A 21,321-nucleotide genomic window follows, 5' to 3' on the forward strand; every position below is an offset into this window, starting at 1 on the left:
CTATTGCCTTTGGAGTAGTGTGGTTAAAATGAAGGAAGTTTCAGAGTGAACTGAAATAAATATTGAATTTTCTAATGATAAGGACTAGAAGAACATTAATTGAAGATTGAAACAAGATATAATAGGTCATAAAAAATTTTGTTTAGAATTTGTTGGAATTTTTATATGTCCTATAATTTTTCATTCAGCTAGCATTTCGATGGCAATAACTAGCTGGAGGAATCACTATAAATAAAAATATTAAGTATACATGTAAATATATTGCTTGATCTTCCAACTTCATTGATTAATGTTTTCTAGATCTGGCTTCCTTAAGAGATTCCCAACCTTGTTCTCTCTCTCTCTCCTTTTTTTTTTTTTTATACATCTTCATTTTTTTTTTACATTTTATCTTTAATTGTGGTATTTGCATACTATAAAAGTAATACATAAAATCTAAATTTCAAGCAGAAAGAAGTGAATAGAGAGAGCCAAGCAACTTCAACTCTATGACATAAAATAAGAAAAATATATAATAGTAACATACATAACTAAAATGGTTTATTAAAGCACCAGTGATTTTGACACTATTCTCTAACCTTCCAGGGAAAGACCAATGTCTTGTGGAGAAACTTACCATGTTAACCTCCGAAATGCTGTCAAGGCTTTCAATTTGGACATCTATACCCACTGGTACTGGAGACCCTTAAGAAAGAAGAATGAATGATATACTCAGAAATCACTAAAATTATTTTGGAAACATTCAAAGCAGAGAGAGATCAATGTTGTAAATTAACAACAAATTTCTCCAGTATCCATCAATATATTATCATACAGTTAATGACAATAAAAGGGCACATATATAAATAAACGTTATTTCAATAATTATTATATATTTGCTTATGAACAACTCAATATCTTCCTTCTTATAGTATACTTAGAGTATAGAAATAGTGTTTCAATTTTTTTTTGTTTTAGCTAGTAGTGATTTAAAAAGGAAGAACGTTTCAAAAATATGTCTGAGAGTATGTAGAATTATGGGTTCTCTACGGTAAGAGTCATATTTTATAGTCAGGGAGTGTAGTCATGGAATTCATGACTCTGGGAAGTGTGGAAGCCTTTTCTCTCTTGCCAAAAACTCAGCCTCTTTCACTTGGGCTGTGCATGGCAGACTAGAGGAACACAGATGATAGTATAGTGCTGTGCAGGGACGTCAAACATTCACAGATGTCCCTTTGCAGAACATCAGTAACCACAACCTGAAGTTCGGATGAAGCAAACATCCTTCAAATGTGTTTGAGGGACATCTGGATGGCTCAGTCGGTTAAGCATCCGACTCTTGATTGGGCTCAGGTCATGATCTCACGGTTTGTGAGTTCAAGCCTTGCATCGGGCTCTACACTGACAGTGCAGAGCCTGGTTGGGATTCTCTCTCACCCTTTTCCTCTCTCTCTCTCTCAAAATAAATAAATACATTTGAAAAAAAAAAGAAATATGTTTGATGAAAATGTATTGAAAGTCAGAACTGGAGAAACCTCAGAAAGACTAGTGTTGAGATGTGTTTGCAGTTGGGCCTCAGAGAACCAGGTTGTGACCAATTCTCAATTAAATCTTATTGTCTCTGTATAATTCTGAGTTTTAAAAAATGCTTTCAACTATTTTTGAAAAAATAGAAATCTTGCCTAGATGGATCCCAGGTGGCTGTTTTAGTCAAGATTCTGAGAATGAGAAGGGTCAGGCTAGAAAACTTCCTTACTAAGGCTAATTAATGTCTGGATGTGCTATATGTGACATACACGTGCATACCATTCAACAAAGCACCTAATTATTGTGTTTTAAATGTGCAACTTATTTCAAAACAAGATACGCCTCACCAGTCCCTGTCCACCATCTTTGACTCCCTTCATTAAGGCTGAAGACACCTTCCTTTTACAAATACAGATTCCTTTTTATGTTCCATAATATACCCTTATATCATTCCTTATTTACAGAGGTTGTAGCTGGACAGGCCCCGGGTCTGTCACTCAAATATATTTCTGCTCCAGGCTTCAGGAACACCTTACTTGCATCTTAACCACTAATGACTTCCTGCCATATTGGATTAATTATTTTCTACAACATTAATTATGACAATTATATTTAAAAATTGTTTAATGATAATTATGATTATGCATTAACTTGGGGACTATTCAGTATTACTCCATTACTTATTGAGTTCAGCTCTAATGCTTTTGTTTTGTTTACTCTTTTTCCTTAATTAGTATAGATATCAAAATAAAACTTCATGGCCTTTCAGGATGGCTTCAGGATGAGTACATCTTTCCATTAACTCCAATACTCCAAGGGACTGAAAGGCTTGCCAAGATCTTAGAGAGAAGTAGCAGGAATGTCCTGGTTAAAATTCCAGTGTTAGAGTCACAGACTAGAGTTTGAACCTAACTCGACCACTCATATGTGATCTAGGGTAAGTAACATTTCTAAGCTTAGTTTCCTCACCTTTAAAATCTCACCTTGGAGACTTATTTGAGGACTAGAAACAATGCGCAGTTAGTGAACTTAATTGGTGCTCAATAAATGGCACTAAATAAATGTTACTGCTACTGCAATTCAGCAAAAATGTGAACCTGCTCCAAGGAATGCAAGCTACTATTCCCAATCTGACACTCAAACATTTAGATAATCCGTCCACCTCTGACTAGAAAATGATACAGTGCTTCTCATAGAGTTCTTATTTCATGACAAAACCTGAGAACAATTTGCATTTGGGATCGTGTGACCTGTAAGCAGATCCCAGTTGCTAATGACTATTTCTGCAAGGCTGGGGCACTCTTATAAAGCCACCATCCAAGGAGGTAGTTATGCCACCACTGGGTGAGCAACAGACCCTCAGGGTTGTTTGAAGGCTGGTCTGAGAGTGGGGCAGAAACATGGCTAGGAGTGGACTCCTAGAAACATTCTACATTTCTTTTTTTTCCTTTCGATTTATTCTAGTGGGGATGAGCTCTGCCATTTTGAAGAAAAGTGTTTGCCCTCAGATGCCATCTGACCTCATTTTTAGCTCCTTTGAACTCCATGCTCAAGTGTACCTTGTCTGGGGTCTGGGAATCTACACATTCCTGAGGACCGTGTGGAGAGTGAGGGGCATATAAAGGCAAGATACAAAATCACAGAATTGTGGAGATACGTATAAGTGCCAAAAATTCTTTTTACAGATAAGGAGCTGAGTCTCAGAGAAAGGGTAATAATAAAGCAGATACATTAAAAATCATAGAATTTCTAGCCACTAAACCTGAACTGAAGCCAAACTTCCGTAAATCCCTTAATTCCTCTGAGCTTAGTTTGCTTATCTGTAAAATAGTGGGAATAATTCTGTGGTACTTCCCTAATAGCATCACTGTGAGACTAAGCAAAACAATGCATGTCAAGACCTTGACCTAACCCCATTCAAATGGCTTAACAACCAACTTGTTCAGCGTCTACTGGATCAGTCATACATATAACAACATGAATGATAACAATTTCACAAATACTTTCACTAATGCTATATATAAAGCATCTGGAATACAGTAAAAATAAATAAATATTAACCATTATCATGTGTTGATTTTCCAGGATCGTTGTCTAGGTAGTAGTACGCACATTTATAGTCTTTTTTTTACATACATAGATTGCCAGTCTATTTTTTACATAGGCTGGGATAAGAGTTAAATAACAGTTACACATCTTATGTGGATAGTGCATTTAAAATACATTATACAATATTTTATCCCATATTGTCATTATAGCCGTTTGTTAGGTAGGTTGAGCCAATGTTAGATGCAATTGACATACGACCTAACTCATTCAGAGATACTGGAGAGCTTGCCTGAAACCTAAAGCTAGTTAATGCAGGAATACGGCCAGGTCCCTCTGGCTCTCAGTCTAGTCCTTTTGTTTGACAAGCATGGATTATACAAGCGGCTCTCACAACGTTAGCTTTTGACTGGACTCAGTAGCCAGTATCTAGACGCTAAATTGATTTCACTTTAAAGAACCAAAGAAATCATCATCTCTAGGACTGAGACAAAAAAGCCCTTAGTGATGAGAGATGTAAAGGGTGGGGAAAACATAAAGAAAATGAGCTGCAATTTACAACCCAAGTTAAACAAAAAGCTCCCCTAAATTTATATCCTCCTGTTTCCACATAATGAGTCAATTAATCTTCTAATGCTTTATAAAAGTAAAAAACACTGCGGTAGCAGCTGGTTTTAATGTTAAAGCTAATTAGGAAAACACATTAAGGCAAGAGAAGTGCTGAAGTTACATTTAGCTCAAGAGGAAAGAGGTATGTGCGTGTGTTTATGTTGTGGACAAGTATAAAGAAAGAGAAGATAAATTAAAGCTTGTCATTTATATCCTGCAGCCTGATTTCCTCAGGAAGGCAGCCTTGAGAGAACAGAGAAATGGGTCACCGGTAGGAAGAGCTGCTCTGACGAAGACAAGAGAAGGTTAAGGACTGTATTTCACAGAGCTACCAGTGTGACACTTCGGACTGAATTTATGGATTTTTCTGCCTGAAATGACTGAACATGTAAGACATTTGGACACCATTTAGCCCCAGTCCACGATTGTCAGAAAAATTTCCTCATCGTGGGATGATTTGCCACCTGCCACTAAGTAGCGTTTCAATTGCATTTTTAATAACCCCACAAAGTAGCCTCAGGAAAAATAAAATTGTTTAAAAAAATCATTCCCACTCAAAATCTTAACAGGTTATCTCTAACAGATCAAAACAAGTGGAAATGTAAGGTCAATTCTATGTTTTTGTTGGGGATGGGGATGATACACGCAAGGGAGAATGAAGATTTAAGTGTTTTAAGGTAAGAACAGAGGGTCCTCACTTGGCAATCTACAGTCGTGTTTCTCAAATTGTAAAGTGTGTTCAAATCACCTGGGGATTTTATTAAAATGTGGATTTTGATTCAGAAAGGCTGAGCAAGGAGCCTGAGCTTCTGCATTTCTAACTAACTTCCAGGTGATTCTGCTGCTGGCCCTTGAACCATTTTGAGCGATGAAGCTTTCTAGAGTGCGTGTTTCAAGGTCCAAATAAAGGACAGTCATTTTTCTCTTACTCTTTCTGGGTTTCAATGGTTCAAAATAGACTCACAGAAACCCTTTTCTCTAAGATAGGAATTCATTTAATTGAGGAACCTAAACTGACAGGAATTAGGGCAGCGTTTTGAATTGGTGTTGAAGAGCATACATCATTTTGGGGTTCGAATTGCTGTTCAGGAGACGCCAGTTCCAAGCCATTCCTGTGAGACTGGCGCCCTCTAGTGTCTAAAAAGGCCCGCAGCAGGGCAAATTTCTCTTCGTAACATTTTCTCCAACTAAATGGTGATGGAGGAGAATTTAGAAGTTTTGTATAGAATCATGGAGACCAAGGTACAGAATGATTGCATGATAGTTGTAGAGCATATTATCAAAACGTTGGGCAAACTTTGGTTGGGGGAAAGAAACGGTCTGTTGGAAATTGAGGGCTCAGGCATCTTTAGGAGAATTGCAGTAAGGAACACATTTAAGGAACAGTGATGTGAAGAAAACAAGATAAAGAAGCGGCCTTGGAAGTGAAACACGGACATACTTTAACTTGATTAATTTAGAGGCATCTAAAACCTTAAATTCAGTTCAGTAAGTGTGAGAAATTCTCTGGAAAAACCAAAAATGAAACTCACCAAGATCTACTCTGATGCTGATAATCGAATTCAGCAATTATCAAGTGTGATTCTCAGACCGGGTTCATCAGCATCACCTAGCAATTTATTAGAAATGCAAATAGTTGGCCCCACCCAGACCTAGGGAATTAAAACCTGGGTGTGGGGGTGGGGCTCAGTAATTTGTTGTGAAGAAGCCCCCAGGTGGCTTTGATGCCTGCTAATGTTTTAGTCAAGAATGTAATAAAATCAAAGCTAGACACTCAGAATTGCAATCCAATGGATTCCATGAAATTAAACAACAACAAATATCCTTCAACATAAAAACTACCTGACGTACTGTTTTATTTTACCTGCTAACAAGTGAGTTCTCTGACGTACCAACAAGCTTCCTTTGGTCATAACCACGATATAGCAAGTGTCACGTTTCCCCCACCCCATGCCAAAAATCAAAGTATTCGTTATTTTTGAAAAAGCTGCACCTGTTCTACAGCTGAGGGCTCCTGCCTTCTCAGCCTCACATTCACTTCTGTCACATCCACACCTCTAGTATTCTGAAAAGTTGTCAGCTCGGGAATGGTATGAATGGGGAATTTAGGTCAATGATAGAAGAATCAGGATGGATTTAGCAGTAAGGCAGAGAGTTCACATTAACCGCTTGATTTTACCACATTCTGTGTGTCTCTGGAAAACTTGGTACCCTCTGTGATGCAACTGTATGCTCATTAAACAATCTGAGGAAAGACATTGTTCCAAGTATGTCCTTACCTGGCTTTCTTCTGTCCTCCTTATTTGCCCTTGCATCTTGGTTCTCCCACATACTGCTTTTTTCATGGCTTTGAGCAAATCTCCTAACCTCTCTACACCCCAGTCTCCACACTGGAATAGGAGGGATCATGATAGTGCCTCTTTCTTAGGAGGGTGGAATAAGCTAGTGCATTAACAGCCTCAGCCCAGTGCTTGGCACTCCAATATTCTGATCAACTTCAGTTGCTGGAAGTGATTGAAGGAGAAACCTGAAAAGAGTTGTTCCATAGGGAGCCATGGCATTTGGTGTGTTAGTCCTTCCACCAAAGCCGGGCATTCCAGCTTATAAGGTTATTCACAAGATTTCAGGAATATCATTACATAATACAATTTACAGGTTTTAGTTGAAAGAATAAGCTGCTGTATAGGCAGTATATATCCATTCACTATTTATTGAACACATATTATTTACAATTAGTAAACAGTATGAATATTTACTAAAGATATTTATCTTCTTTGTGATTAATTTAAAATGTATCAATTGTTCTCATTCAAGACAGTATCATTGTAAACATTTTTTTTAATAGATGGTCTTTGCTTGTGTTTTGGTCTTAATTGCTTCAAATTTTCAGCTTCATTTTGACAGTGCAATGGATTGTGACATAAGAGTTTCATTTTTTTTATTTTTAATAAAAAATATTTAAACATTTATTTATTTTTGAGAGACAGAGAGAGATAGAGCACAAGCAGGGGAGGAGCAGAGAGGGAGAGGGAGACACAGAATCCAAAGCAGGCTCCAGGCCCTGGGCTGTCAGCACAGAGCCCTACGCGGGGCCCAAACCCACAGACCGTGAAATCATGACCTGAGCTGAAGTCAGCTGCTTAACCAACTGAGCCACCCAGGCACCCTAGACATAAGAGTTTTAGAAAGATAATACTCACCTCCAAATCCAGGTCTCATTGCAAAATCATGGTCCTCTATATGGAGAAGTTGTTTGTATTTCAGGAGCCATGCTTTGGTGCTGTCATTGTTTCTCATTCTGGTTTCTTGTTTGCTCTCCCTCCAAAGGGGAAAAAATAGTTTTAAGATACATATACTTCTGGGTGTTTTGATTTAGGTTAGCCTTCTGTATTCAACATGGTATCCTCTGAAATATATACATAGAAGCTCATTTTCTCAGCTTGTATTACACTTAGCTAAAGATCTGCCAACATTTACTCTTCATTATATAAAGGTGGGGCAGGTAAGGGAAGCCAAAATTTGGAGCAACTTATATAAAAAACTTAGTTTGGATGTAAGGCACTATTACATAATGCAGGCAGTATTTCTCCAAATATGGTTTTGAGACCAGGAAAACCTTATCGCTACCACCTTATCCCAGATCACCTAAACCAAAGCCTGAGGAAACAAGGCCTAGGAATCTGCATTAAACATGTTACCTAAGTGATTCTTGGGGTCACTGAAGTCAAAGTACTTCTGCACCAAGACAGTAAAACAAAACAAAACAAAACAAAAACAAAATCACTGTAGAATTGTAAACTGATGAAAATAGTTTTACAAAGACAAAAGGAGCAGAAAGCATGGGTACAAGTTGAGATTTGAGTAGAATGTCTGCAGTAGGTTCTAGGACCTGAGGGATGGCAATGGGAATGGAGAAGGATCCAAAGGAAAAATGGATGGATTTAACAATTGATTGGATTTGATGTCTGGTCCAGTTGTGAAGTGAGCAAAGTCAATTTTCACCTACAGTTATCCAGCATGTAGGCAAAGTGGGGAGTGGCCTCTCAGGTGTTCCCAGAGTCTGATGTGGGGGTTTACTCTGTTACTCCCTGGGTCTGTGAACTCGGGAAAGTTGCTGGATCTCCCTGACTCATTTTCTGTCCTGTGATACACACTTCGAGTGATTTGCTAAGTGTGGAAGCAGAATGTCTGTGGAAGCCCAGCTCCTCTGGAACTAGAGCAGCTCTCTTGTTCTGGGTGCTAGAGACTTTGCTCAGCTCCTTCCAGAGAAACATGCCTGCCATCTTCACTGTCATCATCAGCAGCAGCAGCAGCAATAACAACACCAGGCATTGAAGGGGCTACTAAGTGAATTCTAGTTACTCTGAATTCCTGATATGCTTTTGCATTAATAAATGTCTTCTCCAGAAAAGAGATGTGAACTTTAACATAAGACTTGTGGATACGATTTCTTAGCTTAATAAAGTGACATTGATGGTGAGAATTTCACATCCTGAAGCAGCTGATTCAAGAAATATGTCCAGGCTTAAAGGCACCTATCACCATCCATATGGTTTTTCAATAGGGAAGTTTCTGGTTGAGACCCTCAGAGGTTTATGTATGTATTTTTGCCATTGAGAGAAATGGGGAAGTTGGAAGAAGAAATCTGCCTTGGGTAGAAGACAATGAGTTTGATTTTAAACTTGTTAAGTCATTGTATTCTACAAATAAGTGAACATATAGAACTATTTCTTCCAAGGATCTCAAATTAACTAGAACCTTTCTTTTAAGGAGCTACAGTGAACTATTTATTGAAAAAGTAATAGTAGCTAATGTGTTTATTAGATGCCTATTATGTTCAAGGTCTCATGCCAGGATGTTTTATAAATATTAAATATTATCTTCTTTGGCATGCGTCTGAATCACCTGGCTTGCTGGGACCTATTCCCAGAACTTCTGATTCAAGAGGCTGGGGATGTGAGAGTTTGCATTTATAACAGTTTCTTAGGAGAACCATTGGTCTGGAAAACAGTTGACATTTAATAAAAGCTAGCTAATTGTTATCATTTTAGGAAAACTCAAGTGTAGCTTTGGGTGGAAACTCATGAAAATTTGTGAATTCCTTTGGTAATATAATATAACAAAATGGCCGTCACTTGTTTTTTTGGAAGCATACATTTTCAGAAGCATCATGTGATTGAAAAGGATAAATCTTAATTAAGATTCCCAAGAACACTGAACACAGAGCCTATGTGAAGTGCACTCTTGGCAGGTAGCGAAAGCACACACACTATTTTTAACTTGAGGGCTCTTCTGATGCACAGTGAGATGTCCCATACTTATTTATTTTTTACTTTATTTATACCTCATCTATTTTTCACAAAGGATTATGTGGCTTACATACCCTCTAAAAGAATTTGAAAATCTACGTACTCACACATTTAAATAGATGTCAACAATTTTCTCATTATAAACTTTAAAATTACTTAAATATCAAAAATTTAGAAGAAAACCCATATCCTTCCTCTTAATGTATTCAATGAATCTAAATACCCACACTATGCAATTTAAAATATGTGAATAAACTCCCCCTTTAAAAAGAAGAATAAACTCCCCTTTATATCATTCCTTGTTTTCTTTGAACTTGTATTTCCATTTTATTACATTCATAGAATTTTATCACCTCACCATATTTCTTTGCAAGAATATATGTATACACATTAACTATTGTGTATTATGTATACACATTAGCATCTATGACTATTACAATTGGAGCAAAACATAACTCATATAAATGTTGATAGATACTTATTAAAATTTTATTGGCAATGGATTTCTTAATGAAGTGATTATACATCTTCCCCAATTACATCGTGTACATGGATATTACTCATTGCTAGGATGAAAACAATTCTAGCATCATTCTATTCTAGCATAAATGCTATTCCTGTTCTTTACTTTTATAGATGAAAGTATTAAAAAACTTTCACATACATAAAATTTGAAGAAATTTTGTGTCAGCATTGTTTTAGCAACGTAACTTGATTTTTTAAATTCTTTCTTAGTTTCCAAAATTCACATCGTGATCTATCATCAGTAATTATTTCTAATGATTTGTAACCTGACAAATTAATTAGGTTCTTCTTTTAATTTTGTTCAAAGCAAAGAAACAACAACCTAGTTTGGAAAACAATGTGTTATTTACTCTAGAGTCATCCACTACTCAACAACAATATTTATAATGATCTCTTTGTACCTAGGAGGATTTTATACACTGGGGCAATACATAAAGTGATATTCAGGAAAAGGGAGATGTACGCCTTTTTTCTGCCAAATGAGACAGCAATAATTTAATTAAAGGGATGCTCTAAAGGAGACTGAAGACATGCTTTCAGGTAGATCAATTCTAAGAAAGAGGTCAAAGGAAGTCAAAGATCCAGAAATTGATTGTTTTAAAACTATCCGTGGCCACATGCCTCTCTGATAGTTTGAATGTACCCTGAGGGGTACATTATACTTCAGGAGTATAGGTTTCCTAGCTTGAAGACCCTGGCTTATGCAACAACAAAAAAAGATATATGTAAAGGTTAATAAAGTGAAGACTGAAATAGAACAAAGGCAAGAGAAGCAAGTATGCTTAATAAGGGGACATTCAATATATGATGGAACATCAGACTTAGCTCAGAGCTTTCTGGTCTAATTCAATATATATATACCATTTTAAACCACTTTGTGTCTTCTGCCCTCTCCCTTCTTCTAGAAAAAAACAAAAAATCTTCATTTTTAGTAGCTCCTGAAAGAAAGCTTTTGGATAACTTCTGTCTGAGGAGAGGGCCTTCTAAAAGGCTGAGTCCTGATGGGATAAAGCAAAGAAATCTCAATTTGTGAAAGAGGCTTACCTGAGTGTTCTTAATCTTTGTCTTTTCTTTCCCACAAAGAATAACAAACACTGTTTAAGAAATAGTAGGTATATGTCTTGGTAATAGTTACCAATTTTTGCTTTGAGTTAGAATCTTTTCCTTCCTGGATGAAACAAAGGAAAACTATTTCCATGTTCCCCTTCTCCTCAGTATCAGAAACTCTACTATAGGGGCACCTGGGTGGCTCAGTCAGTTGAGGGTCTGGCTTCAGCTCAGGCCATATTCTCACCTTCTGTGAGTTTGAGCCCTGTGTTGGGCTCTGCGCTGACAGCTCAGAGCTTGGACCCTGCTTTGGATTTGTGTCTCCTTCTCTCTGCCCTTCCCCTGTTCCCTCTCTGTCTCTGTCCCTCTCTCAAAAATAAATAAACATTAAAAAAAGAAAGAAAGTTGGGGCGCCTGGGTGGCTCAGTCAGTTGAACATCCGACTTCGGCCCAGGTCATGATCTCACAGTTCATGAGTTTGAGCCCCTCGTCAGGCTCTGTGCTGACATCTCAGAGCCTGGAGCCTGCTTCGGATTCTGTGTCTCCCTCTCTCTCTCTCTACCCCTCCTCAACTCGTGCTCTCTCTCTCTCTCTCTCTCAAAAGTAAATAAACATTAAAAAAAAAAAGAAAGAAATTCTACTATAATTTTGTGACTAAGAAAGTGGGGGAAGAAAAGGCTGGATTTTGAGTGGTTTCAGGGAGATTAAGAGTCTTTGAGAAGGACATATTAGGCAAAGAATGAAAAAGTACTAGAGCCAGATAAGGAAAAGCAAAAAAAAAAAAATAAGTCATTCTGATGCATTAGAGTTAAATTAATGGAATGACAAAAACTCATTTTAATTGAGTCACTAACACTCAGCAGGTTACTTTACAAAACTGTTTTCTGAAGGGCATATATACTTGATTAGTTTACTAGGATGAAACTAGTTGAAAACAAGTAGGTTGACATGAATAAACTACTTACTCAAGGAAGGATATAATTAACAAGCATTTTGAAAAACATTTAATCTAAGAGAGTTAACAGTGAGATACCAATTAAGACCATAACTACCATTTTATACCTATTAAATGAGCCCCAAACACAAAATCTTAGTAGCCAACCATGTTAAAAGGATATGATGAAATGGAAACATTTATACTTTGTATATGGCGGCATAAATATTGGCAAAACCTTTTTAGAAATCAATTTCAAGAGCTATGAAGATAATTCCTATGCTTTGATTCATAATTCATTTCCATCCATATTATAGTTTTATTGCTACAGGGAAAATTACATGCATAAAAATATTTACTGCTGTGATTCACAACAGTGCAAATTTGAAAATAAGTGTTCAATAATAAAGTAGGTAATTTTGGTCCTTTAATTCAAAGTAATAATATGGAGTGATTAAAAATACTAACCATTATAATGTCTGTGAAACAATGTAGAAAATAATTAGTTAATAAAATACAAAATGGTTTCTATACTATAATTTCAAACATGAAAAATCATGGAGCTATATGAATAAGGATTAGAACTTGGAAAAGGGAAAGCATAATTGAGATTCTTTGTATTATTTCCATGTAAAATTCCATTATTGAATTTGTGTAATAAATGCTTCATAAATTATCTAGAACAAGGAGGACTTGCCATCTTGGATCTTTTCCAAATAAAGATCTAGGCATGGCTCTCCACCTTGTTGATGGGGGAGCATAAGGCAAGCTGGGGGCAAAGCACAAGCTAACAACCTACCCCCTTCCAAGGAGGGATTACATTCCCCAGGCACTCCTGGCTGCCCAAGAACAAAGGAAAGGAAAAAAAAAACAAACCAAGGAAAAAAAACCCACAAACCAGTGTTTAACTGATAGAGATCACAGTCATGCAGGACATAAGTCTTCATCAGTTTATAAATGTCTTAGTAAATTACAAGAAAAAGGCAATCTTGTCAATAGCCTACCCTCCCGAAACCCATAGACTCAAGTTTCTTGGAGCCCTAGCATCATCCTCCCCTCCACAGTGATGTTAGGAATAACTGTGAAGAAGAAATTGTAAATAACATTAAATTTCTTTATAACCTGTACCCCATTGACAAATACTTGAGGCAATGCAGAGGCTAACCTTTCTCTAGGAACCTCCTACTGTCTTAAGCTTCATGCCTTACTAGATCAAAAACAACCTTAGCTTGACAATAGCAAGGCCCCTGGCATCTTATGAGTCCTCTTCAGCATATGAAAATCCTTCTGGAGGCCTCCCTTTTGCCTTTACCTCCCCCAACTCCATAGTATATAACCAGCCACTTCTCACAACCCCAGTGCAGCTCTTTCTGCCCACAGGTCCTGTCCCCGTGCTTTAATAAAGTCATCTTTTGCACTACAGATGTTTCAAGAATTCTTTTTACTGGCTCTGGACCCCCCCACCACTCCAACTTCATCATTATCATTCCATTTTCCTTGTCATTCTAGAAGCATGTCCTGCTGCTTAACATGGACTTTTTTTTCCTCACTGAAGCTCTATTATGAACCAGTACACATAGAGGCCCAGGAGTCTCAAATAATGTATAGGCAACATTTAAAAACTTTGCATAGACTTAACTATTTTTCTTTAGAAAAATACAAAATGAAGCAAAAATGATCTATTAGGCTACATAGATACAAATCCAAGGATGCAATAAAGTAGTAGGAAAATTAGGTGATCCAGGCTTTGATCACTAAGACAATCTTCATACTTCTGGATCCAGTGGTTATATCTAGGTCCCTGATGCTTTTGCTATTTCTTAGGGACAACATGGTGCACTATACAGAGCACATCTTCTGGCTTTGACTGAACTGCTCCTGAGCTCCTGAATTCTGGACATACATACCTGACTTTAGTCAATAGCCCATCTCTTATAAAGAAAAAAACCTATACAGATGAACATTTCTGTGGAAGAGTCAGCCAGAGAGAAGGCCCCTACTTAAGACACGACAGTTCCTTTGTCTTACTTGGGCCTCTATCTGATCATGAGCTCAGTGGTGAGGTCTCAGTTTCCTTACCTGGGAAATGAGGAAATTGGACCAGATTAGGAGCTGGTCTGCAGATATTTTTTTTGACTAGCTCATGTGGTATATGATATTGGAAAATTTCACGTGAAAATCTTAGTTTCCTGCTTCTTTTACAACCTCAAAGAATCTAGCAACACTGGGCTCAAGTTTTCTTACAAGAAAAGGCTGGACCTGACCAGCTATTGCATCCAGAGCAGTGTATCCTCTCTAGTAGTACAACCTCTGCCACTGCCCTCTGTCTTACCTGCAGTAGCACTTGAATTTGCCATCGCTAGGGCCCTCTGGCCTTTCATGTTAGGTTCACAAATGCGCGTAAATGTTTAACAAGTTGTTCTCCAGGAGAGAAACAGCCCTATTTGTAGTGTTTGCTGATTTCCATGATGTAAATACTCCCACATGGCTGATTTCAAGGTACTGACCTGATGGAGCTGTAGCCCATGCATGTAGCCATGCATAGCCCATGGTGTAGGGCTGTATAATATAATATAATATGATATAATATAACATAATATGGTGTAGTATGATTTAACATCATTTACTATAATAGGATAGGATAACACAGTATAGCATGGATTTCTACCACATAGATAGAATAGATGTAAATAACCTAAAGAACAATGGTAACGGTAAAATGTAGTAAAGGAGTTAGAAAGTGGTGAGTTTGAAGTGCAGCTTCAACTTTAAAAAAATTTTAAAAATTTTAAATAAATTTAAAATGTATTTAAATAAATTTAAAATTTTAAATAAATTTTAAAAATTTATTTAAAATTAAAAAAAAATTACTTTAAAAAAATTTATTTTGGGGCGCCTGGGTGGCTCAGTCGGTTGAGCGTCTGACTTTGGCTTAGGTCATGATCTCACGGTTCCTGAGTTTGAGTCCCGCGTCGGGCTCTGTGCTGACAGCATAGAGCCTGGAGCCTGCTTCAAATTCTGTGTCTCCCTCTCTCTCTACTCCTCCCCTGCTCATTCTCTGTCTCTCTCTCTCCTTCAAAAATAAGTAAAAAAAACATTTAAAAAATTTAAAAAATTATTTAATTGTATGTTTATATAATTTAATTTTTAATTATGTTTATTTTTAACAGCTAGCAAATAGATTTCCTGAAAATGTGACAATCATCTCCTGCAAGCCCGTTTAGGCAGAGTCCATACTCTACTCACTCTTCTTAAGACCTGAGACAGCATATTGTTCCCCTGGCATCCATAATCCCTGACCCAGCACTTGGCATATAAAGGGCACCCAAGACAACCATTAGAAGAATGAATAAATATTCAGTGAACCTATATGCCTAATCTTCTTTGTATCACCAGGGAGCCAAACCTCATTCCTAGGCAAAACAGGGACATTTTTCACCTGCCAAAACTTGCTTTATTCACCTTTCCCCTTTTCCTCCTATTTTGTTTTTAAGAAACAAAGGATATCTTTAGGTAGAAGATTTCAACAATATTTGGATAAAAAAGGGAATCTTTGGGTAAAGAGTATGATTATATTCTGAAAAAAAAAAATAATAGCAAAGCATTTAAAGACCCGACTGAATGAAAACTGGCTCAAATTAATGCACATAAATGCAAAGTAATGTAAATTCCACTTCCTAATTTTCAAAGAAAGATCAGGCCTTTCTTCCATGTTCATTCTATTAGTTCTCTTATGTTATGAAAGAATGGATTATTAACTAATTAAATCATCACTTATTTAGTTACTGATAATGAGATTGGGTGTGGGGCAAAGAACCTCACAGTATTTATTCACATACTGAGGTCTGAAGAATCCTGGGCTCCCCACTCTAGAAACTACCATATACAGTAATTTCCGTGTTTTTGTCAAAAATGCCTTCAAATCTGCATGAGAGACTGGCGAGTGACAGCTCAGAAATTGGCTGGCTGGATTACTCTGTTCAGTCAGAGAAAATGACTGGCTTTCATTCTAAGTGGCTACTTTTGAACCAGGGTTGATGGCTTACTCAATCCCTAGTGCCCTAGAGGATTTTTGTTTGAAGAACAAAAGAAAGCAATATAAATTTTAATGAATAATATTCCAGCTTAATGCTGAAAGGGGTACCTCACCTAGGATACAGAGAAGTGAAAACAGACATGCTTGACCCCATGTAGCAGAAACCCTGAGATGCCCTCTTCATTTAAATAGGGTCTAAAAATGAGACCTCTAACATAAGAAATTCCCACCTCACCACAAAGAACTGATGCCCCTCCTGCCTCTTAAAGAACACCTGAAAAATACACAAAGAATATTATCCTGCAGCAACTCTATCACTGATAGTGGGCCAGTGTGATGGGTTAGCTCCTATCACAATGTCCCTTTTCCTCAGTCTGGTGTTATAACCCCATGTTTCCCAAATATTGCTTTCTTAATTGCCTTGAATAAGACTCAGAAGGTGGTTAAACTGGATGAAACTTCATATTATCTCAGATCTGAGCATGCAAAAAAAGTGTGGGAGGTGGCCTGTGATTTTTAAGAACAGAGCAGAAATCAGGAAGGAGTCTAGTAAATTTTTCCTCCCAACCTCTCCACACTTCTTTTGTTTCCGATCATTAAATCTGAGGCTTCACAAGGATTTATTAAATTTTTATGTTCTTTTTCCTGATATTATTGTGAGTGCTTCATAAATATTCAAGATGTGAGGGCAATCTGGCTGAAACATCTGTCACCTCATTGATTGCCAAGATTGGCTGAGTGATATTACTCACCTTCATTCCTCAATTTCCCCTACTGGGTATTTTTGAAAATCTTGTGCTTGGTGAAAGGGAACAAGAGGCCACTTTTTGCTTATTAAAGATACTGGAGTATTAGGGTGAGTCGTCATTCCTGTTTGCTTGGGACAGAGGGGATTCATAGGACACTTAGTGCTAAAACCCAGGGAGTTTCTGGCAAAGCAGGATGAACTAGTCACTCTACTAGATTGCTCCCCCACTGGCATTTGCAAATATGCTCTCAATTATCGATGATAAGATAGTAATAATGATGTATTGACATTCAGGATAATATTTCAAAGGTATGGAAACTCGTCTTGAAAGGTAACAAATGGTCTGATGCTTTTCATTACTATATTACCAATTTGTGGAACTATATACTCTCTAAGTGCTTGACATTAGAAGTTGTTGCTTAGACTAATTTCTACTCAAAAAAACTTGACAAAACTTTAAACATGTGTCATTAATAGTAATAGATACATTATTCATTGAAGAAATACATTCCCTGAAAGAAGATCCCTACATGAGCCCGTAATTGTATTCTCCAAAAATAAGCATACAATTGCCAGGAGAACCCAAGGTTTATTAGCATCTTTCTGATGCTAACCAGAAGTGATTAATTTTGATGGGTGATCGCTAGTTCCAGAGACAATCACCACCACAAATACAATGGAGATTGGTTTCCAGGTTTCCCACAGGTGTGAGGCAGCTGGTGAGGGAAAGTGGGCAATGACTGCAGAGGCTGGACTCTGACTATCTTACCGGGCTCTTTTCACTGAAGCGGAGCACCGCTGGTAGGACTTCTTGATTTCAGAAGCAGCAAAAACATCTGGCGTCAGTGTGATCCAGATACAGGTGAGGAAGACCAACTGGGAAGCCAGGATCATCTCTTCCAAAAGAAAGGAATGTAGATGGACGCAACCAATATTATTATCAGTATTGTTTCCTCATGTGGCTCTTTAAAAGTAAACAGAGTGCCACGTAGAAGGTTTCAAGGAAAAAAGAGAGGCATTGCCTTCAATATGGTGTGGTTTGTTTTAGTAGATTAAATAGGTTCACATCACTTACAGGCAAACATCTGTCTGGCTCATCAGCAGTTTAAGGAAAACAAAGCAGATCTTTTCATTTTCAGTTTCCATCCTTCAGTCCCTCTTTCCTGGGAAGGTGCTTAGTGAGATGCTTGATCCCCTACTCAATAAACTCTCAGCTGCAGTCTGGTCCCCGGCCGACAAAGAAGTGAGGTTAGGCATTAAATCCCCTTAATCCAACACAATATCATTTGAGTATATTTAATGATTCAGCAAAATAATATGCTTAAAGAGAACAAAGATGATTAATTTAATTTTAATTATGCACTGGAGGACCTTTTTAACCAGAAATGAATCTTTCTCTCCCTATATGCATACAGATTGCCATAGTACATAGAAAAACATTAACTTATTATTTTTGTTGAACAAATAATCATATTTTAAAATGATGGTGTATTCCATTGAAAGCGAAAGTGGTTCAATTTAAGATTTAATATGGTAAACAGCCTGATAAATAAAAACAAAATTAGCCTTGGGCAGTGGGAAAGAAACACACTGTCACTGATAAATTATAGCCACAAGCATTCCTAAAAGTTCTTTGCACCTATAGAGTAGAAATATACCCAGGAAACACTCCCTCTAAGTCTGTAAAGTTCCAAAGAATGAGAATGTCAGTGAAATTAAATTTCTCCAGCTGGAATATCACAAGGTGATCAACATAGCAACAGTTGACCTGTTTACCAGGACTTAAGAAAAATACCATTTTCTTCTCAGAAACAGAATGTGAAGGAAATTCTTAAATTTTCCCGGAATTGATTTGTCTCCTTGACACCTTGTATCTTGGGTTATTGCTTTACCACATTAATTTATTTTGACTTAGGTTACATCTTCTCTTAGCCAATGTATTAAAACCTCCTTGTATGCTTCTTAGGCATGCCTTTCCTCTTTAAAATATATGCTTAATATAAAATATTACAAATATACAGAATGATGTGATAAATTCTTACCTCTCCCCTTATCCTCTAGTGTTTATCATCATATAAAGTTACACTATTACATGTATATATTCATAAATAACATACAACCTTTTTGCATGTTTCAAAAGCTATAAAAATTGTGTCATACTTTTACTTCTGCAATCAGCTTTTTCTCTTAGCTTTATGCTGAGAGATTTATTACGTTGATAGATGTAGCTCTAGTTTTAATTGATTTTTAACTGCTACATGGCATTTCAATGCGTGGATGACTAACATTTAATTTATTCATTCTTTTGTTGACGGACATTATGTCTTATTTTTCTGTCATAAACAATCTATTATAAACAATTCTGCAGTGAATGTTTGTAAATATATCCTTGTGCACAACTGTACGGCTAGAAGTAAAACTGCTAGGCTGAACAATTTTTACATCTTCAAATTTACTGGATAATACTATATTGCTCATAAAAGTGAGTATACCAATTTACAACCCCACTACTAGAAAACGAGAGCCCTCATTTTAAAAAATCTTTTAAAAAATTTGTATTAACAGGTTTCTAAATATTACCTAATCCAATGGCTGTTGTAGTTTTAATTTTAATTTCCCTATTGGCTCGAGAAGTGTCAACCTTAAAACTGTCAGTTATCTTACCAGCAGAAACAGGTTCATTAAAGAATAGTAGAGAATTGCAATCTGCGCCAAGCAAGCTACTGCAAGACAGAGGCAAATCCACAGAACAAAGGAGAGGAAATCTTTAGGGAGGAAGAGGAAAGGTTGGGAGGGGCTGTTATAAACAAAAAGTCCATTGGAATAAACAGAGTTTGAAGTGTAGTGGCTTCTCATTGGCTGAGTTGTGACAGTCTCTCATTGGCTGGGCTGTAAGAAAGTCTTTCTTCCTCCTGCTGGGATATTTAAAAACGGAGTATCGTCTGGCATGGTATGTCTCTTCCTGTTGGGTCCACAATTGACAAGGAGTGGTAGGGTGTGAGGGCTCCCCCTGCTGACCTCCGGATTTCATCCTGAACAAGGTTTCCTTTGATTAATTTTCACAGATGTTGGAGCTTTTTTTTTTTTTTTTTTTTTTTCATGTATTTCTGGGTCAGTAAGCTTTCCTCTTCTGCAAAGAGCCAATCAATAGAAGACATGTAAGCAGAGTTGTTGGTCTTAAACTACTGTCACTTTGGCTGCTGGAGGATTTCCTTGTGATACAGTTTGTTTTCCACCTCAGTGCCCTCATGAGATGCAGGGCCCGACCCCTTGATCCTACCATTCCAGGCTACCAAGGCCTATTCTCTTCACTTAGTACCATTATCTACACCAACATTTCCCAAAGTAGTTTGTGGCTACACTGGAGATATTTTGTAAAAAAGTGCTCTGTGCTAAGTGAGTTTGGGACATGGCATTTTACAACCCTGTCAGGGATTTATGGTTCACATTACATGGAACAGTGGAATTACTCTTGTCTTGCAGCAACTTGAAGGATGCTTGCTCAATGGTCTAGTCTCAGTCTTTATCATGCTTGGTCTATTAGAAGTATTGACACACCTGATTTCCCTCCTATTTGAAACATTTTCTTCACCTGCTTTCTGGGATCCCATACTCTCCTGTTTTCCTCTTACCTCTCTGGTCATTCTTTCTTAGTCCTGTTATCTGATTCTCCCTTCTCTCTCAGATTGCATAATATTGGAGTGGCCCTACCTGTGGTACCTTGGTACTTTAGCACTGGTCTTTCCTTTCAACTCACTTATATGGCACTTACCGTGTTTTATATAATTTACTTATTATGTTTATCACTCATTTTCTGTCCAATCTTGCTAGAATGTAAGCTGTACAAGAGAGCAATCTTTGTCTTATTCCTTGGAGTATTCCAAACATATAACCATTTTTGGCATATAGTTTGTGTTTAATAAATATTTGTTGAATGATTAATACATCAGAAACCTCAATAAAAAAAAGCTTGTTTAGTTCCACTGGATTCTGTTTCCCAAAGTTGATCGACCTTAGATCTCTTATTGATTAATTGATTGATTGATTTTAGAAAGAGAGAGAGAGAGAGACGGCAAGCAGGGGAGAAAGGCAGAGGAAGAGAAAGAGAGAATTCCAAGCAGACTCCATGCTCAGTGCAGAGCCCAGTGACTGTGTGATCATGACCTGAGCAGAAATCAAGAGTCGGAGGCTCAACCAATTGAGCCACTCAGGTGCCTCAATCTCAGATCTCCTTTTAAAAAAAATCTGCAATATTTGCATTAATGTTCCTCAAAAAAAAAGTGCTCCTCCAGAACATCCATTGGGAAATTCTGATTTATAGGTAAATCTGTGCTTTACCCATCCTCCCTATCAAATGCTATGTCTCATCATCTCGAGACTACTTTTGATGACTGCTAATCTTTAAAAAAATTTTTTTTTTACTGTTTATTTATTTTTGATAGAGAGAAACAGAGTGTGACAGGGGAGGGGCAAAGAGAGATGGAGACACAGAATTTGAAGCAGGCTCCAGGCTCTGAGCTGTCAGCACAGAGCCCTACGTGGGGCTCAAACCCACAAACCT

At 37.3% G+C, this 21,321-nt stretch overlaps 1 protein-coding gene across 4 annotated transcripts in view; it reads right to left on the reverse strand.

Annotated features, from left to right (window-relative positions):
• The window catches only part of GABRR3 (gamma-aminobutyric acid type A receptor subunit rho3), a 49,564-nt gene extending 30,062 nt beyond the window's left edge, over positions 1-19,502 (reverse strand). The window contains exons 1-5 of one of the 4 annotated variants that reach the window (XM_019448128.2): positions 19,425-19,502; positions 17,836-18,080; positions 17,530-17,656; positions 7,362-7,480; positions 617-684 (exon numbers count right to left, since the gene is read on the reverse strand). In XM_019448128.2, the coding sequence (XP_019303673.2) occupies positions 617-684; positions 7,362-7,480; positions 17,530-17,654 (312 nt within the window). In that variant the 5' untranslated portion in view covers positions 17,655-17,656; positions 17,836-18,080; positions 19,425-19,502. Of the gene's footprint in view, positions 1-616; positions 685-7,361; positions 7,481-17,529; positions 18,081-19,424 lie in introns of all 4 variants that reach the window. The other 3 variants (XM_019448127.2, XM_019448130.2, XM_019448129.2) reach the window with 3 other exon arrangements.
• Between the last annotated feature and the right edge of the window lie 1,819 nt (positions 19,503-21,321).

Source organism: Panthera pardus, unplaced genomic scaffold, assembly GCF_024362965.1.
Source record: "Panthera pardus isolate Hobbes unplaced genomic scaffold, ASM2436296v1 HiC_scaffold_16, whole genome shotgun sequence".
NCBI lineage: Eukaryota > Metazoa > Chordata > Mammalia > Carnivora > Felidae > Panthera > Panthera pardus.